The following is a 25,223-nucleotide window of genomic DNA, read 5'->3' as shown; positions in this document are numbered from 1 at the left end:
GATAAAACCTTAATAAAATCTGGGATCTAGGGAAAGAGGTCTCTGTAGTTTTTTTTACATAGCTGCCTCTTTATGCATGGAAAACTGATGAAATCACCACAATTAGGTTTGAAGTTCAACTACTTCAAAATGTCTCAGCACAGGAGTGAGGAAGGCAAAACTGAATTTCAAATTGAAGCTTTAGCAATGACCTAAATTGTAGCAAATCTCTCAGAAAATTATTTATCCTAGTTGTATAGTCAGGCTGGATAATTTGTAAATAATTTTATGATCAAAATAATTGCAAACAGTGATGATTCAAGCACAACTTTTTTCTCAAGGTGCTCGGGACAAGAAGAGTTATTGAAGATTATAAGACATTTGTGACAGTAGTTTAACACAAGTATAGCAGCAGTCTTTGACACCAACAAGGTTTTTATTAGTGACAGAAGTGGAATGATCACACATTTATCTTGTACATAAAATCCTCCTTTCTTTCCCTTCACCTAGCCAAGACACTGGTGCTTCCCATTCATTTCTTTGGCCTTTTTTTGCTCTTTCAAATACCTCTTTCCAGTTACCAGGCAACCATTGCGGTGTTTGGTGCAGTCAGACGACCACAGAGCATGAATTCCTGTTGCACTTGCAAACTGAGAAGACATATCTGGCCAGAATTATCTTTGTTGTAGTGAAGTAGTTAATGTCCAGCAGTCCTGGAGGCTCAGACACTGTGATATATAACAAGAATTAGCAAAGAGCCATGCTTTATGCAAAATGAGTTCTCTCTTAGTTTTTCAAAACTTACTTTCCTTGACTGTTTTCCTGTGACTGTGAGCAGTCCCAACAAAGTAGAAATGGATGACAAGTTAACAGAACACATGTAAGATCATGTATTTTGTGTGATAGCCATCCTTTTAGGTGATCAGAAGCTGAATGACTTAATCCAGTAGCATTTCTGAAATGGAGTCATATATGCCAGGGCCTCTAGGCCTTTCACAGATTGCAGTGAAATTTTCCAGGAAGAAAGTCTCAGAACTAGTCCTGAATACCTGTTTTGCAAAAGTAACCTTCTTTTAAAGGAACTGACCTTAATGCCATTCTCTTAGATTGCATGGGAGTGTGTTTGCAAATGCAGTTTTTAGTCTGAAAATATAAGCCCATTTTTTAAACATGGAGAAGATGTTATCAAGTGTACTTGACTTACTGGCTCCTACTTAGAGGGAAATATAGGAACGGGAGGGGAGAGACTGCACAGTCTTGGGATGCATGACAGAGAAGTGCTTTGATGAAAGCCTCTGCGCTGTATCCCAATACACTTACTCAAATAGACATTTTCTTGTATTTTCTGTTTCTGTACAGACATCTGTTCTGCACATGTGTTCCCTCTTCCATGCATTTATATTTGCTCAGCTCTGGACAGTGTACTGTGAACAAACAGCAGTAGCTCCGACAGTCCAGAATCAGAATGAATTTAGCTTTACAGCCATCCTTACAGCCCTGGAGTTCTGGAGCCGAGTGACACCGAGCATCCTCCAGCTAATGGCACATAACAAAGTGGTGAGTCAGGTGCTGCAGACAGATTTAGTACAGATTAAACTCGGAGAGGGCTTGGCTCTGCTTCAGTGTTTCAGTGGAGTACAACAGACTATGAATAACATCATAAAGTGACTTCGTTGCTTTTGAGAAATTAAAGGGATAGCTAATTAGTAGTGGTTTAACTTTGCAGTGGGCCTGAAACAGGATCTAACCAGGTTCTGCCTGAATCAGAATCAAGAGCTAGAGTCACTGCTTGTTGGATTAAGAGCTCCTTGAATCAGGTTTCATATATCCTGTTCTTAACTGTGATCTGTTGTTTTATCTGACTCTGCCTTACAGCAGCAATGAAGTGTTCTAGGATAATTCTATGAATATCCACTTGATTATTTTTTACCATGTGATGGTGAAAAAATGCACAGCTGCTGACAATTGACTATTCATAACTCACTGGCCACTCATCAAAAATAAGCTGCATAAATATCACTTCAGTTTTGAGTAATGAATGACCTGAAGGAGGTATCTCTAGAGATAAGAGTTGAAAAGGAAATGTTCAGTACATCCAGAAATCATCCAGACTGTTTATTTGGAAATAACTTTTAAGCATTTGTTTATCTCAAATACTCACTGCTGTTGGAGCAATTTTGTACAATAAGAACCCAGAGGGGTCCCAGCAGCCCTCTCATAGCTGGTACCATTGCTTGCCCTTGACTAATGATTCTCTGTGCCTGCAGGCTTAGGATTAAGAGCTTGTTTCTGATGGGCAAGACCTACTGTTTCCCACTTCTCAGAAAGTCATGACGGGTCAAAACTTTTTAACTGAGATGTTAACTAGTAACTGTGGCTCTGGCGAGCCTGATGTTAGCTTTGAGTGAGAAACATCCTTTATACACAACCCAGTCCGCTGAGTCAGGTGCTCTTAAGGTTTGGGTTTTTAAGGTTTGGTGCTTTCGAGTTTTTCGTTCTGTGTTTGTTTGGATTTTATTTTTTCTTTTTTAAATATGTAATTTCCCTTTCCCCATGTGAAACATCTTCCATCCCAGGCAGGCATGGACCTTGCCCTTTTAATTGTCATTGTGTGGGCTGCACTTGAATGTCTCTGAACCAATTACTATTTGCTTGTGTCTTGTCCATATCAGGCAAGGGCCACCTAAAGCTGTCTTTAGATGATATTTTAGCCTCTGACACCTAGTGAGGTCTCTGTGGTTCACAAGCCACTTTTGGGAACAGTACTTCATGAAGCTCCATTTGAAGAAATGGGAAGTGTGCATAATGTTTCTAACCAGCCAGTTGTTTAGTCAGACATAAAAGCCTCTTGTCAAGCCTTAGGACAAGAACATGACCTGGAAGTCCCAAGTTCCAATCCTGGTTCTGAAAGTATATCGTTAAGTGGCTTTAGTGCAAGTTATTAAGCTCTCTGCTTCAGCCATTGCTCTTTGAAATGTAGATAATAATACTTGCTGGTCTCACAGGGGTGTTGTGAGGTTAATTACTTAGTGTTTGTGAAACACTTTGAAGATGAAAAGCACAACATAAAAGCTAAGTTTATTATTATTGAGGGGAATTTACATGTAGTTTAGACAGGCACTGTAAATGCTCACTGCTGGCTCAGGGTGTTTGTCTTGTATCTATGAATTAACACAATATGAAATATAAAAAGCTGTCTACTACCAAATAAGTGATATTTGCATCTGTCATAAATTGTGGTACAAAATGGAAGAATTATAGACTAGCTGTCAGTTCAAAACAATAAATTGTCTTTTAATGGGGGATAAAAAGATGGGTTTTGTGAGTATGTTAATTTTCGAAGATTCAGTGAATAAAAATACCAATTTGTGACACACAGATTGATGAGAACTACACAGCAAAATAAAAACAATTTATGATGTCTGAAAAGAACAAAGCTGAAGGAAACTTGTTTTGATGTGTGATATGAATTAAAATACATCAAGCACTTGAAATATTTAATAGATAGATGTTATCGCATCAGGAGAAAACGAAATAAAAAGAATGTCCCGTATGTGCTCATGTAGTATTTAATCTTGTATGTCAGTGGTTAATAAATGCACATCTAGTGATTCAGTATAACTGCCCAGCAAATACAGGAAGACTGTGCTTAGAGAGTGTTGGCTTAGCTTACTACGTTGTTATGCTGGACATTGTTTGATTTTATGCTTGACTTTTTTTTCCAAGATGGTGGAAATGGTGTGCCTGCATGTGATCAGTTTAATGGAGGCTTTACAGGAATGCAACTCTACTATCTTTGTAAAGGTAGGCGTACCATACCATGAATATTTACTTAATGCTGCTGCCTGACTATTGTGATGTCTAAACATACTGTCCTCTGCTTCCCCTCCCACTGAGAAAAAGAAAGTGGAAGAAACTGAAGTTGAATGATAATGCAGAAATAAAATGTAGTAGAGCATAATGAAAAGTAAAATCTCTGGTAAGAAGACCAGACCATAATCTCAAATTCAAGTTCTCCTGATTTTTTTAAGGCAACATTTAATCTACTTCCTCTTTGCGTTGTTGCAATGGTCTTAGTCCTCTACTAGACATAACTGATGTTGCTGACTTTGGGAACTTCTAGCTAGTGTCTGAATTTTCAGCCATCTTTTAATCATCATAGGTCCTTTGCAGATCAACTCACTGTGCTGAGCCTCCTGTTTTTAGGTGAATAACAAAACATTCGTGCCACAGTGGTTTTCTTGTTATTTTATGTGTACCTGTTGATTTTTTAGAAATCAGTAGTCAGTCTCCTATGAGTTACCACAGTGTTTGCAGAATAGATTCCCAAAGGAGTAGGGTAGTCTCACAAGCATAAATTGATTTTACTAGCCTTTTTTACATGTTTTCACAGTGCATTATTCTGAAGAGAGTTTTCACATGAAATATAAGCAAATCAAGTAGTTAAGGTTAATATAGTTCTTCTGTTGCCATAAAGGAAACTTCTGACTGTTGCTTTACTCCAGTCTTTTATGATCCAGCAAGAATTGAAAATAAAGTAGCTAAAATTGAAGGTCTTTTATGTCAACTGGCATAAAAGCATTCACATTTACTGTGAAAATACAGGTTTATAGTCAGTAATGGCTTGATTCACTACAGAAATTCTGTCACTAAGGGATGTTAAAGTGATTATGGCTATCCCTGGAAGACATGTAGGCTTCTCTTTCAGCCGTCCAGGATGTTCAGAATTTGGCAAGGATGAAGAATGGCTTTAAAGCTGTGAAAATAGAGGCCTTTAGGGCCAAATCCCTGTCATGATTCAAATGAATGCTTTCAAGGGGGTTATATTTGAGAGTATATATTAATACTGTGCTAAATCAGGTTAAAAGGACATTGTTGTTACTACAAAATCAAGCTCATAAAACTGTGAAACTCAGAGTTAAGTTGCTAAGCTTTCATGTTTAGTGGATGGGAGATGGAAGAGAAGAATCTGGGTGACCAAATCCCCTTCATTCAGCCCTAAAGTGAAATCCTGAAAGAACAATATACATACATAATGGTACTATAGGATTTTTAGTTCCAGGTTACTATATTTTTTTTATAACTAAGTGTAAAAGTAGGTACTGTAGATCTGAAAAGTATGTGTCATAATTTAGGGAAAGACTTACTGTATTGTTTAAGCCCTTCAGAGATTCAGCAGCACAAAGTTTACAGAGGAACCTGTGAGTGGCTTCTCTATAATTTAAAAAAAAATCAAATTTGATACTGTCTCTTCTTCAGTGGCTGTGAAGTGGATCTGAACTTTGTTACTCCTACTTCAGAAGTCTGCAAGGATGACAATTCTTTGAAAACAGTTGACTGGACAGTCTTTTGGTAGCTTGTTTTATTCTAGACAATTTTATCTTGTGTTTTAAAGATTTTTGTTTCTTTTATTTTAGATGTAAGTCTTTCAAACAAGGTTTAGTTTTCACTGAAGGAAAGGACATAGTGTAGTGAGATATATTTTTTTATACAGAACATTGTTTACACTTTCAGAGATTCATTCAGCAAAATTAATAATTACCAATTATTTTCTCTTGGAACAGAGCTCATTAGCACTGAAAAATATTGACCATTTATCATTCATATAATGATGTTTACTGCAGTGTCTTTTATTCTGTCTAAGGATTCAGGTGCTGCAAGAACTTACTTTGTTAATGAAGTCATGGCATGACTCAACACACACATTTTTAATGCACCAAAATGAGAAGGTGGTGCATGTCACATGGTGCCAGGCAGTTTAGGGGGTAGCTATCCTACCTAGGTGGTCATTTTATGTATGACAAGTGAGGGGAAATTTGTCATAAAACAAGCGAGAAAGAGATGACATAAACAATCTCCTTCACTGAAAGAAGAACTTTCTTTACACCTGAGATAAGCATTCCTTCATCTCCTCCTTGTGTTGGTGCTGTGCGATTTCCTCCTCCTGGTACCATTGGCCTTTGCTATTAAATTAAAGTCACGCTGATAGCATTGAGGCAGGTCTTGATTACTTCCTGTAGTCTTTGAGCCATTCCATATATTCACAGAGGATATTTTTTGGATCTGATATTAGACTATCTTTACCAGTCTGCTGCAGAAAACAAAGTTGCTTTCTTGTGAAAACATTTCAACCATTATGCATTTAATTTTCTTACTAAGTTGTAGTGAGATATATATATACACACACACATTTACACAGATGCACATATACCTGCATCTATATTTAATTCATTATATATTCCTCTGAGGGGAAGCATTCTGCTTTAGGAGAGCTTAAATAGAAGTGTTCGATTTTTCTCCTGTTTTATTATGTCAAAGGAACTGGGAAACTGGCCATCCCAGTGATAGTTGTTGATGATGGGGACCAGCTCCTTGCTAATCACATCTTTGTCTGACCATCAAATGTACCTCTGAGGAACCTGGGGGCTTACAGTAAAGACAGGAACAGCTCACCAATCACAAGGCCATTTTTAGAGATTCAGGGGTTCTAGGCAGCTCCAGCAGCTGCTGGGTAGCTTTCTAGAGAACTGGGCAGGCAGCAGAGTTGGGAAGCCAGAACAGCACAGTGACCAGTCTATTGTACAGCCTGATTTCCATAAAAAATTGCTTTGGAATCAATATAATTCCATTGAAAATATAAACTCAAAAAATTTAACATTGTCTGACAGCACTCTGTTCTTCCAGCTTTTCTAACTACCTTTATGTATTCTTCCTTTGTGAAGAAAAGGTGGCCTAGGGATTAGTTAACAAAACTCAAATGCTTCAATAAAAATGTCTTCTTGTCTCATTTATCTGTCTGGCAGCTGTAGCACTAGAGGATTTGCTTGCTTGTGCCTGCAGCAGAATGTTGTGTTTCCCTAAATGAGTTCAGACCCTGGAAGACAGAAGTGGTGCTGGAGGACAAAGATCTGTATCTAACCTTAGACCTCTCCGTAAGAGACGTCGATATAAGCTAGTTTCCATAAGTGCCCTTTATAGTCAGTGGAGATAAACAGTATTTTTGGACATGATTCATCTTGATCTATTTTAGATACTTGCTTTGGGACAAGATGAACTGGATGTGAAGTGCTTCATTCTCTCAGCTGACTGTAAAAGTTGTCCAGTGAATTGGTTCAGATGCAGTGGGGTATCCTAAGTTTTCTACCTAGCTTCCCTCCTTGCTTGACATACTTCTGACACCAGTCCTGTCACCACTGGCTGTCTGCATAGGAACTTTGTTAATGCTGGATGAAATTTTCAGTGACATTTTGTTGATGGCACTGGGGCACAGAGCATGGCTTCTCAGTATAAATACCTGTTTTCTCCTCACCAAAGAACACTCCAGCAGTCACTGGATTTTATTAAGCACTTCATTAGTGTGAGAGCCCACAGAAGGATGTACAGAGCTCACGTCTGCTGCATCTGGCTGCATTCCAGCTGTTTTGGCATTCATCTCTCTGTAAATGCTGAGGTTTGACTATGGTTCTTCATGTGGTAGACTTAAGTAATGAGTCCTGACAGAGCTGCATATGATTCTCCAGCAAAACAGCACTGAAATTGAAACAATTATCATTCCTTGCACAAGGGAAGCAGCACTTTATCTAATGTTGTCAATAGTGATTAGGTTTAACTTGCAGCTCCCGGAAGCGTAATTGGCAAATTGCAAAGTTTAATGCCATTTGGAGGAACATTTTAGAACAGTAACCTCAGTGGTTAAATTAATATTGGAAAACATGAATACTTTTGCTAGAAATGCCTCTCTGTCTTCCATAAGCTTGTCATGTTACACTTACACAGAAGTAAAACTTCCCTAAGGAGCAGGAGTCTGAAATGCATACCAGTCCAGTTCAATAGCAAGTGACAGATTTGTATACCTCCTCACCTTTTAATTCTGGATAGTTTTTACCTGTTCTACCAGGCCTAGAGAATGTCTTACATCCTGCAGTGAAGCACTGATGTGACTAGTCCTTATAAAATGCTGGTTACCATTTAAATATATGGCATTTTATTAGGAACCTCTGCTGCATGTTTTTTTCAGTTCCCGATGAATGCCTCACGTTGCAGAATGTTTACTGTATTCACTCCAGTACTGCTCACCTGCATATACAGAAACACCCTCACAAGGAAAATAAGTGATTTCCTTTAACAAGTTTTTATTCTGTACTCTCATCATTGCCTTAAACAGGATATTAATAATTGTTACCAGTGATTCATCAAGCTAGAAACAAGGGGAGCTGGCTTCTTTACCTCCAACAGTTACCTTCCCCAAAACATATGCATCATTTAAAAATAACCACATTCTCAGATTTGTGGTTCAAACTATGTCAATTCAAATGGCTAAATGCATTAGATATATCCTTTTCTGTCTCACAGTAACTGAAGCATGTTTACAGTCACTTGTGTAATAACAAAATATACCTCTCGTCTTACAGCTCATACCAATGTGGTTGCCAATGATACAGTCAAACCTAAAGGTGAGTATTTTTCTAGTACCTTATCTTTTTATTCTTGGTGTTATACATTCCTGTAAATTCTGGAAGTAAGATCACTAGATGCGGGTCTCCAAACTCTCTCAAAATAGATCCTTTTAGTGTGTCCAGATGAAGATCTCAAGTTTGAGTATACAGAGCATCACTGGCTGAGATACTTGCCCTGTAATCAGTACTGCTCTCCTTTTCCCTTCTGAAACACTTTCCTGTAACCTGCAGGTTCTGCATCGAGGCCTTTCCTCAATATTTACTGAGATTGGTTGTTCCCTGATCTGTGGTTTTCTTTGATGTCTTAGGCTTGAGAGTCCCCTGACAAATCAGGATTGTGACTGTTGACTCAAGAGATAGATTTGGGTTCTAAAGCAGGTATTATGGGCTTGGGTAAAACTGTGCCAGCTGGCCCTCCTCGTAAGAGAGAGCAAGGTGGATCGAAGTGGTTTGTGAGTCAAGAAAATTTTGGTGAAGAGAATAAAAGTCTTGGAGTTGGTGTCAATATGGAGTTGTTTCTGTAAGCACATTTGCCCTCTGTGGCAACACTACAGTGCAGGATGTGGAAGAAAGAAATTCAGCACTCGGGCAGGTGTAAGAACTTTCCCTGGCCAACAACCTGTACCTGTCACAGTGCTGTATTAAAGGAAAGAAACTGAATGGTTTGCATTATTTCAACAGCATTTATCTGCTGGACTACAGCTACGCCTCCAAGCCATCCAGAGCAATGTCAACCATCACAGCCTAAGGATGTTACAGGGGTCAGGACAAATGAACAATAGCTCGTCTGTGCTCCGCAAATGGCTACAGTGTACCCAGTTCAAAATGGCTCAAGTAGAAATTCAGTCATCAGAAGCTGCGTCTCAATTTTATCCTTTATGATTCGTGTAATTTGTTCCAAAATATTAATTTTTTAGCCTAGCAATAACAGAGTTAGAGCTGTAAAAGACCTTTTGTATAAGTCAGTATACAGAGTATATACTGTATCTATACTTTTTAGCCTAGGACAGATTGTGAAAAAGCTTATAATGGGTGAAGCTCAGAGCCTGATCCTGCTAGTTTATAATTACAATTACTCAGGATCAACAGGTTCTAAGTCTGCATTCATGAGCATATATTTGGAGGATTGGACTCAAATCTATCACACTGTACATATCTCTCTGATCATTGAAATATCTTGTTCTTAAATGTTTCTTTACATTATTTTTGAAGCTAAGACGAAAATCACTTTTCTTTAACTTCTATTTTTTTTAAAAATAGAATTGTGGGTATTCACAAACATGGAAGTGCTATGTTGCTATTTTTTTGACAATAACAAAATAAAACTGGGTTTTTAGGAACCTTTATAGGAGTTTTTAGGGGGGGATGTCTTTTTTTTTTTTTAGATTCACAGCTGGCAATGCAATAAAATCTGTCACTATAAAACAGTGATGTTCTAATGAGGCTTTTTGTCATCATCTTCTGGGAAAACAGCAGCTTGTAAGGAGAGTTGTTATGAAGTGCACTTAGAAATTAGGTTGTTAAACTGTGCCAATTCATTCGTCTTTTTTTCAGTACGTTTTCCAAAACTGCCAAGTCTGATTTATAATTCTTTGAAATACTGCTTTTACTTCATTGATTCTCTGCTGCTCTTCTTTGTAGGTTTCATAGAAGCCTTTTTAATTTTGTGATTACTGTATTGTATTCTTCTGTCAATACTTGTATACAGTGCAATTAAAAATGGATATCCCAGATCTATTCTTATTGATGTCTACAGAATTTATGTTGCAGACTTCAAGAGGAGCATGATTGGACCTGAAATTTTGCATAATGGTATTTACAAATCCCAGCATTTGCATACTGCTGTATTAAACATGATGTTTAATAACAGATGGATTTTAATATTGTTAGGGGACTCAGCCAAAGCCCATTGGAATCTAAGGAGAATCAATTAACTCAGTGGATTTTACATAAAATCTTGAAAGCATCATAGTTTACCACCTCTTGTAATAAATACTTAAATCTGTGCAATCCCAGTTGTATTTTCTGTATTTATTCTGTAATGCACTGATTAGAAGAATAACAAACATTAAGTTGTATATTAGAATGCTATTAAATCCCTAGTCCTTATTACCACTCTCGGAATCTGCCTAGGTACATCTCAGCTTTTGTGAAGGGTCAATCTTTCCTCACTGCATTTACTAAAATAAGAATGGAAATGTTTGCATATATGCCACTATAATACCATTATACATTAAAAAACAACAATCAAAAATAAAACTAACCTATGAAACACAGAAAAGACAGTAAGGCATGTGCTAGCTTGCTTAAAATAGCCCCCTATCTGTGTTTTCAATGGGGAGAAATTGATTTGGCTTTCCTTCCTTCTTAGGATTCACACATTATAGGGTCTAAGCTTAAATGGCAAAGGGGGCATTCAGTACTTCAACCTTTTCCACGTCATGTATAACCAGGTGCCCTGTCTTATTCAGCAGCAGGTCCACATTTTCCCCAGTCTTCCTTTTGTCCCCTATGTACTTATAGAAGCCCTTCTTTTTGATATCCCTTGCCAGCTTCAAATACTGCTGGGCTTTAGCTTTCCTAACTTCATCCCTGGATGACTGGACAATGTCTCTGCATTTCTTCCAGAATGCCCATCCTTGCTTCTGCCCTCTGTATGCCTCCTTTTTGTGTTTGAGTTTGGCCAGGAGTTTTTTGTCTGTCCACACAGGTCTCCTGGTGTTTTTGTCTGACTTTCAACTCATTGGCATTGTCATGAATGACAATGAGGTCAAATAATCCCCGGCAAAGGTATCGGCAAAAGCAGGTTTAATATAAAAGTGAAAGTTGGCAAGGTCCACTCTCCTATTTTCGTCGGTGGCTACAGCACACAGAGAAAAATCAGACTAAAATCAATAAATCATTCTAAAACTAAAATCAGCCTAAAATGATCTACATGGAGGCTGGGGATGAAAAAGGGATAAGGATAAAAAGGAATGAGAGACACCCTCCTATTGAGTCACAAGGGTTCAGAGTGGACCTTCTTGCTGAACTGAACAACAGTGTTTAGGCCTAAAGGTTTTAACAGCACTTAACAGCACTTAATTGATAGCCTAATTTAAACAATTTAACAAAAGATACTATAGAATTTACTATAAACAGTAACTCACTTATAGGCCTATCTTACTTATGCACCTAACACGTTTAAGAGTCTAAGAGAGGAACATTCATAGTACATTTGCTAGAGCACATTTGCACTCACCATGTCTTCTTCTTGGTTGTGTCTGCAACACAGGTGATAACTTTGCTGGGTAACCACATAAATAGGGCCCAGGTTCACTATTGTGAGGACTGGGATCACCCTAATGAAACAGGAGTGCTATTGGGCCCCTGAAAGTGGGACATGTAGGAGAGAGATATGTTTGTGTTTTGATGTGCTGTGACCCGGTGAATCTGAAAGACAACTGAAAGGCAAGGAGAGGGAGGAAATATGAGGCCCTCGGGTGGGTACAATGGGAACTGTGGAAACTTGAAAGATGAAGACATGATTTGCAGGGAAGAGCAGAGCCTGAGAAAATTTGTCTTTAAAGCTAACTTCTGGAAAGGAGAATCTATGATCAGGCATCTCACTTGGTAGATAATGCATGTAGACAATGTGGCATAAGTGCTTTCCCTGCCTAGCAAAATCTCTGCTTCAAAGCATCTAGTGTTCAGACTGGCAAAACACAAAACAAATGCAAATATAGTGGTGGGTAGTTATTAAAATTAAACACAAGCCAAAACCAGACCTGCTGAATCCAGGTCTGGAACTAAACACTTTAAACCTTTGTGGGAATTGAGATCTGGTTTCAGCTCTGGGTTTAGAGATAAGAGCTGGTCACAGAATCTACTTCCATTTTTGAGCATAGGGTTTAGTATGTATCTGTCACTGATTATAATTAATACGGTTCCTATGGAGCTGTCATGCGTAGGCAAATTAAGACTACATATAAACTGAGAAGCTGCTTTAGCACAGAGAATACAGCCTGGAAGATGGTATGACCAATGATTAGGGGTATGTGGACTAATAAAAACAAATAGCATGGGGCTTGGCCAGGTATGTGTGCTTTAACACTTCATGAAAATCTCTTTAAGTGCACTCTAGGGATCTTCAGAAGTACAGAAATCTGCATTAGTAGTTTTTTAAAGCACTGTAAAATATATCTTTACTCTGCCTGAGGTCAATATACAACTCAAGTGAGTCACTCACATTAAGTCTCTGAAATAGCCTAGAGCAGCAATTCTTTATATTCTGTAGGAAGATTAGGAAGTAAATAACATTTGGTGTTCCCTGAAAATGCTACCAAGTAGCAGGGGCCAATCTTTCTGCTCTGCCACGCTCCCAGAGTGGCTGTGTCTCTGTGCACATGTCACTAGGAGCAGAATCCATCCTCCGTCTGATCATAGAGACCTGCCATTTAGGAAGAACGTTTAGTCTTCTGTTGAAATAAGCTGCTTAAATCAACGCCTGTTACCAGGCCTGACCTAGTAAAAGAATCAATTTACTGTGTGCTGAACTGTGAAATTTCCAACAACAAGGGGCACTTTGGATGAAGCGATGGTTAAAACCTCACACCGGCTGCAGTGCGTCCTACCGCTGGGTTACATAACCCGTGTCCTGAGTGCGGGGTTAATGTCTACGTGGGCATCTCAGGGTGCTTTCCTCTGCCTGTCAAGAAAGCCATGGCCTGAGCTACACACAGGGTCACACAAACAAAGGCTTTTGCAGCACATCAGTTACTATCTACATACATGCCTTATCTTGTACGTAATGTTTCTGCAACGTGTCATTAGAGCCATGGCAGTCCAAAGGCCCTAAAAACACAGTTGGTTTTCTGGCTTTCTTTTCCATGCTATGACAGCAGTCGATGTGCTCTAGGACTGACGAACATTCTGAGATGGAAGATCTTTCTGAACTCTGGCCTGCACAGCCTCCTTTCAAGCTGGATGAAGATTACCAGAGCCCAGGGCTGTTTGTCTTTGCTATCGTGTCCTGGAAAAGAGCTCTGCAGCCAAGAATCCTGTGCTGTTCCCCCAGCTGCACGCAGCTCTGGGAGAGTTCTATCCACAGTTTTTCTTGTTGACTTTTACAGCAAGGCTGAAGTCTGTTTTTTTCAAAAGGATCTGAATCTCGATTACACAGCAGCCATTTAGTCAACAATGTGGGTCTTCATTTTAGCAGTCTACCTGAAGTCAGGAAGAGGCAACAGCATTACAGTTTGTGGGACTTGATGCAAATTAGGAAGGAAGGGCTCTGCATTTGTCATTTGATTTATAACTCTGAATTACTCTATGCCCTTCAGCCTCTCCCTGCTGAGAACAATTTCAGCTGGAGGCTGAGCATCAAGGGACAGCAGTGAGAATTGTAACCGAAGGGGAAGGTATCCTGGTGGTCTCCAACTGCAAAGGGCTCAGGAAGAGAACTTGAATCCACCCTTGGCATTGCCCTCCCCGGGGCTTGCTGATGGGGAGTTGGGCTATCACTGGAAATGCCTCCAGTCAGATAACAGGAGGCCACATGACAGTGAGACCTGACCCGTCTGGTGAGCTGCTATGGTACCTAAATCCTGCAACTGGGAACTGGGGGGATTTCAGCTATCACTGTGTATGGTTTGTGTATGATAATGTGTGCAAGGGGCAGGAGGGGGTGAAGAGCTGGCAGGGCTTGGGAAGGGTGGCTGGTTTCTTCATTCATCATTATGAAGCATTAACATGGAAAAGCAGAACCCATGACTCAGTCATTGAAAGTCTACATCATGAATTATTTTCCAGCATTTTGCTGGAATTTGATAGATACCACAGGGCTTTCAGCCAACTGGCGAGCAGCCTTCTGTGCCTTGCCCCAGGTAACCTACTCTAACACTGCATTTAAACAGCTCCTCATCAAACCTGACAAGCCATGACTGAGAGCTGGGAGGCTCTGAGTTTGATAGACACGATGTAATGCTAGGTTCAGTTTTCTCAATGCATAATTCAGCAGCTGGGCAACATAACTGTTACAGCTGTTCTACTACTTTAAATCCTTTTAGAAAGGTACAATAGCACATCTGTGAAGTTTTACACACAGAATAAAAATTTTATAGGTAATAGATTTTTTATACAGGTTAGCTTTTCTGGCAGCTCCACTACTTTCATGTCCAATTGATTGCAGTAAAATTCTTTACAAAAGCTTTGCTACACCTGGGAATCCTTGTCATGCAGGAAAAGTACCAGTAAAACAGAATATAAAGGACTATCACTAAAAGATATCGTTAGTGATATCCAAAGAAAGTACAAACTGCCAGACATGTAGCGAAATCTACAGAGAAGTACGATTTATACCTGTTACAGATCACACCCTGTATTTATAGCTCAGAAGGAGCAAGGCCTGATATGGTGAAGCAACTGAGCACCACAGCAATATGTGTTTCAGGTGCTAGTTGATTCCAGGGAGGTGTCAGATTAAACTGCTAAACTGATGCAGCCATGATCTGATTGTCCTCCAGATTCATTTATTCAAGACCAGGTTTTGCCATCATTTTAGAATCAAGTTAACAATGGAGATTTTATTCTTTGTCATGTGTGTGTGTGGCATATCTGTTCTCCTGTTTGCTCTGATCACACACAGAGTCCAGCACCTTCCTAAATCGTCTTAGTGCTCCAGAAGCTGCAGCTCAACTATTGCTCAGGAGATCCTGTTAACTGTACCTGATCAAAGCATTTTTCACATTTTTCAATAGCATATAAAATCATAGTATTGGCATTTTCCTCCCTGTGATCACCACCCTTAAGACACCAATCCGGCTCATGTCAGATGTTCATCTGTTGTAAGTGTGTGTCCTGAGTAACAATAGCCCAGACATGTTTTCAAGCTTTCCCAGGAAAAATGTTAGAGGACCATATTATTTTACCAACTGATTTTGTTAGGCCAGCTTTCAAATTTAAAATAGTTTATTTCTTTTTCCTTGCACCAGACCCTATATCAGTCTCAACAACATTTATGCTTGGATCCCAGTCAGAACTTTCTCAGCCCATCTCTAATGATTATTTAAGATCCATTAAGAGTTGTCAGGGTGAGAAAAGCTGTACAAGCCAGGACAAAAATATGCTTCCTACTGATTTTATGAAATTTAAACATCCATTTACAGTTAAAGACTTCCATGTAGAGATAGCCTTCTTCAGAACCTTTTCAGTAGTAATATTTATCTATGTTTCATTGTAGCTACTTCAATATTTTCTAACATTTCTGTCAAAATGAATTGCAACTGATTCACCTAATGTGTACTAATTTGCAAATTAATTCTATTAACTGAATTAGGCTTAACTGATCTACATTGTCCAATTATTCATCTGACTCACCCATCCACAGACAGGAGGAGTAGCCTCAATGGGCTATTGTTCTGTTCCTTTTGAATTACAAAACAGCTGCTAGTTTTCCCAAGCTGTGAGGCTGAGATGAAACATTAGGGCTGCTGAAGATGCTTTACTTCAAATGAGAGTATTAGATATAGGGAATTTAATGTTGCCTCAAGTGTCACAAAGGTGCAGAATGACATGGCTCAGAATCCACAGCAGCATTTCAAGGCTCTACTTAGTCCTGCCTGAGGGTGTTTTCCCATGTACTGTGACATCTCTCCAGGGATTTGTAGTGAGTGTTACTATTCTACTTAGGGTGTGTGAAGTAGAGCAGGACAAATAAACGGTCCCCCTTATGGCTTCCATTGGTGGACCAGCCCTAAGTGTGACATAATGCTATTCCCTCACCATTCAGCAAAACAAGAAGGGTTTTGGTGAGTCTTTGATCTCCCTTATCTCTTCAAGAATGCAAGGAGCATGGCCTGTAGAGACCTGAAGAACCAAGGAAGTGCTGTTCCTGCCCTGTTCCAGGTGTGAGTGGGAAAGGCCACACTAAGATGCTTTGGGATGGGCATGTAGACCTGTGCCAGTGTGAGGTTTCCCTGACCAACTTTTCCAGCTGAGAAACCTGGATCTTAAATTTTACCCAGAGGTTAATTTTCAGGTAAGTGATAGCAGCCTGGGGCATTTAAAATGCAACTCACTTTCTTAATAAAGCATAGTTCCAGAGGTCAGGAAATGAACGTCAGATGTTGGGACATTTACATCCCTTGCAGCTAATTTTACTTTTTGACATGGGACAGCTGTTTTGGCTGGTACCTAGAGCAGAGGGAAACATAGAAGGCACCTCAAATATGTCTGGTTTGGGTTGAGCTTAGAGCTAAAGCTAAGAGGGGCCTTTGTCATAATTTCAGAGCAAAAGGAACAGCTGATCTTATAATCACAGACAACATGAAGGATCCTGGCATCATCAAATAAAAAACCTAGATGTGATTTAGCTTATTATCTCTGAGTCAACAACATCTTGCCTGAGTTGTCACATGATTCTGAAGTGGACCCAAATCTTAGGTGCCCTCCTTAGTCTACTCATTTTAAGTTCAGTAAAATATTAATTCTCAGTGCTGCTTCCATATGAAAAACTGAAAGTACCAGCGAAGTGTATTGATTTTTAAAAGTGAAAACTGAGTCTCAAGGGAGTCTGGCTAGCTCAGAGGATTGTGTAATACACTGGCAAATCTGACATCCATTGCTATCTCCAGAAGACAGTGATAGCTTATGATTGTGGAGTGATGCTCACTTTTAGCCCACTCTCAGGGAGTAAAAGCCTTGACTCTTTGAGATTTCTGGGCATTCACCTCAAAGGGAGCAGGCACATTGCAGTTCTGATCTAAACACCTTCAGTTATTGCTTGTTGCTTAGGTTTTGTTTTTAGAGGGTGTTCTGTTGCTGAAAATCTCCCTTTAAGAGCCTTAAAAGAGACAGATAGCAATTTAAGAACTACATAAAGGAAAAAACATTTTCATTATTGAGAGGATTGCTTTATAATTTTCAACATAAAAAGGGTATTTCTAATTCAATGACTTACTATGCTTAAGCAACATGAATATAGCTCAGAAAAACTGCAAGAGTGATCCCCAAAGTGTCTCTGTAAATACCATACTTTTTGTGCTCTGAATATTGCAGAAGCAGTTAAGCTTCTCAGAACAACTTTTTAATTAAAGCAACAAAATGTGCCACTCACCACAGAACTGAAGTGGCCTCCTCTTTGCCTTCTAAATAGTAATTATGATTTCAACTCCTTTATCGCCACTTCTACTAAGCAAGAATCAAAAAGCAATCAAGTCTGAAGGACTGTAGGAATCTCAGATTAATACAATCAGCCCAACAGTAGGGAGACTTCTTTTTCTGGTGTAAAAATAGCAAATAGCAATGCCAAGTAGGTCCTTTTTTTTTTTTTTTTTATTGCCACTTGTTTCACACCATTAAATGCTTTGAAAGAAAGGTACAGTAACTGCAGCTATGATAGTTAAACTTTAGATAAATGTACCTGTCAGAATATAAATGAAATCTTATATCACTTTGCTCATTTTGTTTTGTTTTTCCCATCCTAAATAAAATTACAGAGAATTAAATTTTTGAAGCATGACCATTGCACAGAGAATCATTCAGCTAAGAGCTGGCCACCTGCAAGAGATTCTCTCCTCCCTCCCCTTAAGCTTGTTATTTATTGTCTCCGTTACTAATTAGGTTTGCTGACTTAAATTTAGTTTGCAGATGATGGATTTTAAACAATATTGTAAGGGACAGGACATCAAGGTCAATATCTAAAATTTGTAAAGTAGTTACCTTCAGAGGGCTCATGCTCTGTAATAGCCCAGGAAGGGAGACGCTGCGAGCTGAGCTGACACTCTTGTTAGTGTTTTTTGTTGTTGTGGGGTTTTTTCACCCTGAAACCACAGCATGCAGCAGATAGGACTGCTGGTAGTGGCACCATAGTTATGAAAGTTAAAAGCCTTACTCATTAAAAGCAACACCTGGTATGTGTGAAGGGCTTCCCTAGGCATCTGGAAAATGCTTCCATGGTGGAAAAACAATACATTTTCTTGCAATCTGAGGACAAACTGACAAGGAGTAAAAGGGAGAGGGAAGCACTATAAGCATTTTGGATAAACATTGACTGCTTTATTCCTTACTGCAAATTCAGACAGGAGCTTTTCAAGGCTGAAGGGAGAAGAGTCATAATTGGATCCATGGCTAATTCTGCAGCAGTGAGGTGCAGTTACAGTCTAATCTTTCATATGTATAAAATGGAAAATTCCACTTCAGTTCAGTTCTGGTGCTAGATCTACTTTAAATCTTTCTTTTCTCCCCCATTAGGCCTAATGACTTCATTACAGTCTCTTGTGATATAAGGCACTGCTTGGAGCAATAGGGTGATTGGAGTATGGTCCTCCACTGGTTTCATGGTTCAGGGAGCCCTCTCAGTAGCAGAGTTTCACCTTTTGGTCTATGGGGACTAGGGACCATAAGAAGAGTATTCTCTGACAAAAAGCCCAGGGTGAAAAAGCAAGAATAATTTTAGACTAAGTGTACTTTGGTGGAGTCTCATCTCTCTGAGAGATCTGAGCTGTTTGTTCAGCCAGACTGGAATTTCCTTCCCTGACTGATGTGGTGGTGTCGGAATTCTTCTGAAATCCATTCAGTCTTCCTTGACTTCTACATTACTTTTCCTTTTGCCATGGCATACCTAGGCTTTAACTTGTGATCAGCCAGAAAGTGGTCAGCCAGTTGGTCTCGATGATCATTGTAGGCCCCTTCCAAGAGATATGTCCTATTCTATATCTGGGGTGGCATGTCCAGGGCTGGGAATCTGTGATGATGCCTTTGTCACTGGAAGTTCTTCTTTCAGCATCAGCATCAGCATCAGCTGTGGTCTCAAAGATATGCAGACTCTCGGCTAGATCTGCAAAGGCTTGTGTAAGACTTCTTCTTATGAAATGCAGGTGGCTGGGGCTACAGCCTTGAGATCTTCCTAAGAAATCTAATAAGTTGTAATTGTTATTACTCATTTATATACAAAGCCAGGATGACAATCTGAAACAAACTTAGAATCACTGGTTTACAGAATATTCCAGTAATTCATGCATTACTGACAGAAAACCCCAGTATTTCAGGTTGTTATTGTTCCATACTTGCTTGTGATATCTTGGTATTTATATATGCAAAGTCTTGCTTTTTCACACTGTGAGTAAGTGGAGGGAATCACTAATTTCAATCAGTCTTACATCAGTAATAATTCAGCTCTCCCCAGCAGGTTGATTAGGTTCGTTGGATAAGACAGCTGTAGGATGTGCTGTGACAGGAGAGAATGACTGTTTGCTGAAACACTGCTGTCCATGGAGGTGGTTTATTTGGGAAATGCCAGCAGTGGGTGAGATGGAAAGGATGTGTTTGAAAGCTTAGAAGCTAATGATGGGACAGGCTACTTCCTACTAGAGAAAGAAGAGGACTTGGAATAATTGTTTCTGGTTTTGTTCCAAGTCATTGCTCTTTATTGGATTAGCCAAGCTAAAATCCCCTCTAAATTAATGCTTAGGAACAAAACATATGTAATAATAGAAATAATATTTATGTAATTAAATTTATTTGTCCCCAAATTACCTGATCTCCTTTGCTGTCACAGAGTTATATTCTAAAATGTGCATATTTTGATACTACATTCAATTCCAGCATACACAGATTTAAGTTGTGACTGAAGTACTGATACAACCATTTTATGCTTTTGTGAGGCAAACCGAATTGGAGACTTGTATAGATCTACTCTGTAATATACAAATAGGAAAAAAAATTGTTTAATGTATGGTATTCATTGAGATACTGTGATTACATTGACTTCAGTAATTGTCAGCAGTCAAATGATCTGCATAGTAATGCCCTGGGACTGGACATGGAGAAGAGAGGACTCACTTCCATCTTCTTGGTCCCAGAGTGGCACCAGTCTTAGACAATGCATCTGTGTCTCAGTTCCTTCATCATATTGGAGGGAGGTAAGACTAACCTCCCTCAGAGCAATTTTATGAAAATTAGGTTTATATTTGTAAAGCCCTCTGAGAAATGTCAAAGGAACTTGCCCATCCCCAGGGTCTCTGTGTAAAGATCTGTGCACAAATTATGGTTTAAAAGGAATTTGAAGGCCACAAGAGATAGAGATCTGAGGTAGCCATGGGGTCTCAATGGGTCAGTGGAAGAAATTCCACATGAACCTGTAAGCAAAACAAATAAAGCCAAACCAGTTCTTTGTAAATTCCAGTACTCCTAGAGGGAAAATTACCCACTCAACAAGCATTTCAGATGAACTTTTTCTGGATGTGCTACCTGACTTTGAGGGCATATCAAAATTAAATTAGAAGTAGAGTAGCTCACATATTGGATGGGGCAGAAAGAATTTAATTTATTCGACCTTTAGAGATTGCATCATGTTTTGAAATTTAGAAGTGAACTTATATTCCGGATTGAACCTGCCTGTACTTCATGCCAGAAAGACTGATTATAGCCGAAGAAGGGCAATTTGATATGTTTTCATAACAATATTTTGTTAGCACTAATAGGCAGCCAAATGCCAAACAGAAGATTAATTGAAGCAAGTCAGGGAAGAGCTGAAGTTCAGCTGGGAAGTCCTTAATGAGCAAAATACAAATTGTACATCATTGTCAGTGACCCACAAATATTTCTGAGAAATATTTCTTCCTGTTAAGAAGCAAAGAGATGTTCTTAAATTTAAACAAAGGGGGAAATTGGGAAAGAAAGGTCTTACTAATAAAAAGGTAGAAGGAGGAAGAGATGAACAATAGCATGACAGGCTGTGGAATGGTTTGTATTTTCTCTAGAAAGATGGCTTTCAGTTCTCTGAACATCTGATGACTTTGGTGCCTTATATCACTACAGTTCTGGACCCTGAGCTACCAACGGTCATAAATCGCACAGTACACGTCTGATCCCTTTAGGGGAATTTGTGTGCCTGAAGCAGCTCCTTGGTATATGTAAGACATCTGCCTGTGATGCAAGAGGGGTACGGTAAATTGTTGCTTCTGCACAAGGGAGTTGTAGCCAATCTTCTCCCTGAAGAGTGGTGTGTGCACCCACTCGTAGGGCAGGATTTGCCAATTGGGGAAACTTCTGCTAAAAATCCAAACTTATTCACTCCTTCAAAGGTTTGAAATGTAGTCACCCAACAGCCCAAAAAACCAAAAAGATGGAACCTTCCAAATACCAGAGCAAAATCCAGTGTTATCCTTTTACAATCATCAGCAACGATAAGTCAGTTTTGGGTTGGACAATGGAGTGGGTTCAGAGTAGGACGGATGACAGAAAATGGTCCATAAAGGCAATTCCATCTGCATTTTTTCCCCAGACATGTAAATAAATTGTTTTTTTGGGGGGAAAAAATATTGCTGCTTTTGGAAAAAAGTAGATGTTTTATTTTTCTTAGTTTTGATGAGATGTTTTAGCTAAGGATAAAGGCTTCTATCAAATTCTGATCCTGCAGAAAACATTTTCTCCTCAGATCCAGTTTCTACTTTTCCTCAGCATAACAACCTCAGGCCTTACATGGCAGAGGAGTAACATTTATTAAGCTTCAGTGGCAGGAACTGATGAGCTTAGCAAAGATGTCACAGGGTGCTTTGCTTGCAGGCATGTGTGTAGAGTAACAATTCAGAGACAATCACTTAAAGTCTAAATCAGGCAACTTCTTGATCAATGAAAAAACACACTCAGAAAATTAAATTGTGAAAAGTCAAGCTTGGTTGTTCATTTTCTAGAGGGTGTGATGGAGTGGGAAAAGCAATAGAAAACAAGCTCTCTGAACTCAGAAAGCCTACTCCCTGCTGTGCTCCAGATTTCCTGCTAAGTCCCCTCTGTGCCAGCCCCAGGAGGTGTGCGAGTCTGTGTTGGAACAATTTAATTACCCATCCCAGAAACAGTGCTGGAGACACTGTGCACTCCACTTTTGGGAAGTTTGGGGCTGGATGCAAGCAGTTTCCTCTCCTGATCCTGACAGAGAAGCTAGAGTCCCTATGTAACACACCCACTTTTCCTGCCATGACTGGAAGAATGTATAAGCTTTTAATCTCAGAAGCTTCCCTGGGGGAGGGAAGGAGCAGAAACATACTGAAGAGACAGCAAAGCCTTTTAAAATCTGGCATGGTGGTAGTCACAGAGATGGAGACAGTGGCATTCCACTGCAGTCTGCTGGCCTGTCTGCTCCTCAGCTTTCTCCTCCCTCTTTATGGAACTGCAGTGTGTGACTGTGCTTGTCATGGGCTGGCCTCACTTTCCTGCTGCTGCACTACTAACGTAGCTCTGTATACCGCTGCACTCAGAGCACAGACATGTCATCAGTATAACACACCAGGCTCCTGGGAGACTATGGAATGCATTTTGGGAAGCTGTGGAAGCTGATGAAGACAAGCAAGCTTATGTATATCTGCAGCAACCCTTCTGTTTGACGTTTTCAGAGGAGGCTTTCCACAACCAGAACTGACTGGCCACCACTAGTCTATCTTATGGGCTTCAGTGCCTGGATGATTCCTGGAGGTATCTGTCTTCCTTGGTGCAGAGTTAGCATTTGTGAAAAACATATTTAAACACCTAGTTCATTTTACTTAAACACCCATCTCATTTTATCTCTACTTGCATGCAGTACAACTGCCATGGTGGGGCATGGGGAGATGCAATGTTTCCCACTTCTCTGGCATATAAAGCAGCTGCTTTGCTGATTTGATTTATACTGAGGTTTGACTCTGGCTCTTACCTCCAGGATGTGGCTGCCTTTGGGTTTCTTGGTTTTCTTTCTTTTCTTTCCTCTCTCCCCATTTTGCACAATATTGACTAGACAGGCCAATGATGATGACTCCCTTTCACCCTGGTCAGTGCCCTCACCCCAGGCTGTAAAGCTGGAGTCTCCCTGCACATTCTGGTCAGATCGAGTCAGAAAAAACAACCAGTTTGTGATTCCTGGTGAGTTTTAGCATTCAGAATTGCTCGGCTGGATGGAGCCCAGAACAGATCTACTCTGGTGGGGGTGTCCCAGCAGCATGTGAGTTTAAGCCCCTGTGAATGCAGGCAGCAGCTCAAGAGGCACTCGAAAGCCCTGCCTTTGGATTGCTCTGTCAGATGTCTGCTGGGGATCTGGCTTTGTTTGTTTTGTCCATGTCTTCAGAGAAGTACATGACAGAATGAGGATTTACATAAAAGTCTCTGTCTCCCTTTTTTTTTTTTTAATAAATCTAAAAGGAAACTTATTTTGGACTGAAACTAACTTTGAGGGAGGAACAAAGGAAGTTGTTTACAATGTCTAGGTCATTGGATCACAAGAGAAGAAAAATAGAATTTATGTAATAGGTCACATCGGTCACACTGTTCAAAATTTCAGATTGTGATTGGTTAGATGAAAATTTTATCAACAAACTGTTTGCAGAAGAATGTCCCTGTATCAGGGTTTGTTTGGATTAGAAATAATGAGAAGTCTTCTTGCATGCAGACTTAAAGATCTTAAATGAAGAAACAATGTCAGATCAGAGCATCAGCTGCTCAACTAATTAACTTAATGGATTTGGCTCTCTAGAGTAGAAGCGGTTCTGCATCACTTTTCCTGGTGGTTTTTTTGTTTGTTTGTTTTCCTGTTGTTGTTTGTTTTTTAATTCCACATTTGAGCACTGTTAATTTTAATCTGATTTTTCTGACCCTGTACTGTCTGAATACCTCAAACCCTCTATAGAACATTTTCATGTACAACAAAAAGCCAAGCCCTGCTGACATTAAACCATAAGACACAGATTTAGTTTTATGCCTGTTGGGACAGTGGAAGCTTAAGAGGCTTTGCCAATTTTCCTGGATATATTCACATTTTGACCTTTCTCTACTGTGAAACTCATAAATATAGCGAAACCAAGTTTCACATCTTCAGGGTAGATAAATTTCTGATTGAAATGCTACTCTGAGGCATGTTCTTTTTTGTATGAATTTTCTCCCCCAGCTAGAAAGAAAAATAGAAACCTTCCTGTCCTAACTGGTTTGGACAAGTAAACTAAGAGGGTCTGCAGATGTTTAAAGTGGTTACAAGAAAATGCCAACCTCTTTAACTACAGGAAAGTTAGAGAAAGATACACTGCCTTTGAACTGCTTTCTCCATTGAAAGAGAAATGCATTTATTTCAAAAGTTAAAAATGCCAAGAAAAAAAGCAGCAAGAAAAGGCAGTCATTTCCATCAAAGACAGTGACAGAATAAGCATTGTTGTGGCTCAGAGTGTATCTGTCACTAAATGTGGTGACTGGGTGTGTAGGGCCATGCTGGCAGGGTCAGACTGTACACAGGAGCAGCTTCAGGGACTCTTGCTGAGTCCTCCCCACTGGATGTTATAGGTATCCCCCAAACTGTGGGCTTTTTGGGCTATTCCTTATGAGCTTTTTTGTGCAGGTCACTGAGTCTCACAATTTTCCCCTTTTTAGAGTAGGAATAAAATTTCTCAATTTCTCCTTGATTTTTCTATCTCTTCAGTTATTTGGAGACAGAATATCTCTTGTTATATGCATGCCCAGCATAACTGGACCTCTCTCATGATATGCCCATCTGCAATGAGGCATAGTTGGATGGAAATTCACATTTAGAACCAAAAGAGAATAATTATTCTTCTATGATGAACAGATCTTCTGTTCCAACAGACAAATCAGAATATTGGTACTGATACTTATTAAGTCCTTTTTCCCATCTTAGACTCAAAACAAGGACATGTTCCATATTATTATTACTACTATTATTATTAAATTATTTCACTATTATTATATTAGATTCACATATCCTAGCACCCATATCTGTTTTAAGTGAAACATATTCTTGAAAGACATTGCTATTTTCTTCTTCTTGCCAAGGTCTCT

General features: G+C 39.5%; 1 protein-coding gene across 12 annotated transcripts in view; it reads left to right on the top strand.

The window, feature by feature from the left end:
• The window catches only part of UNC79 (unc-79 homolog, NALCN channel complex subunit), a 105,645-nt gene extending 95,095 nt beyond the window's left edge, over nucleotides 1-10,550 (top strand). For 9 of the 12 annotated variants that reach the window (XM_027637899.1, XM_027637898.1, XM_027637900.1 and 6 more), the window contains 4 exons: nucleotides 1,339-1,536; nucleotides 3,706-3,783; nucleotides 8,391-8,432; nucleotides 9,117-9,317. In XM_027637899.1, the coding sequence (XP_027493700.1) occupies nucleotides 1,339-1,536; nucleotides 3,706-3,783; nucleotides 8,391-8,432; nucleotides 9,117-9,317 (519 nt within the window). Of the gene's footprint in view, nucleotides 1-1,338; nucleotides 1,537-3,705; nucleotides 3,784-8,390; nucleotides 8,433-9,116 lie in introns of all 12 variants that reach the window. The other 3 variants (XM_027637905.1, XM_027637904.1, XM_027637893.1) reach the window with 1 other exon arrangement.
• Nucleotides 10,551-25,223: the final 14,673 nt, after the last annotated feature.

The sequence above is a fragment of the Corapipo altera genome, unplaced genomic scaffold (assembly GCF_003945725.1).
Source record: "Corapipo altera isolate COAL_440 unplaced genomic scaffold, ASM394572v1 23, whole genome shotgun sequence".
NCBI classification, from domain to species: Eukaryota; Metazoa; Chordata; class Aves; order Passeriformes; family Pipridae; genus Corapipo; species Corapipo altera.
The sequence above is the reverse complement of the archived record's forward strand: the minus strand, read 5'-3'. Positions and strand labels throughout refer to the sequence as shown.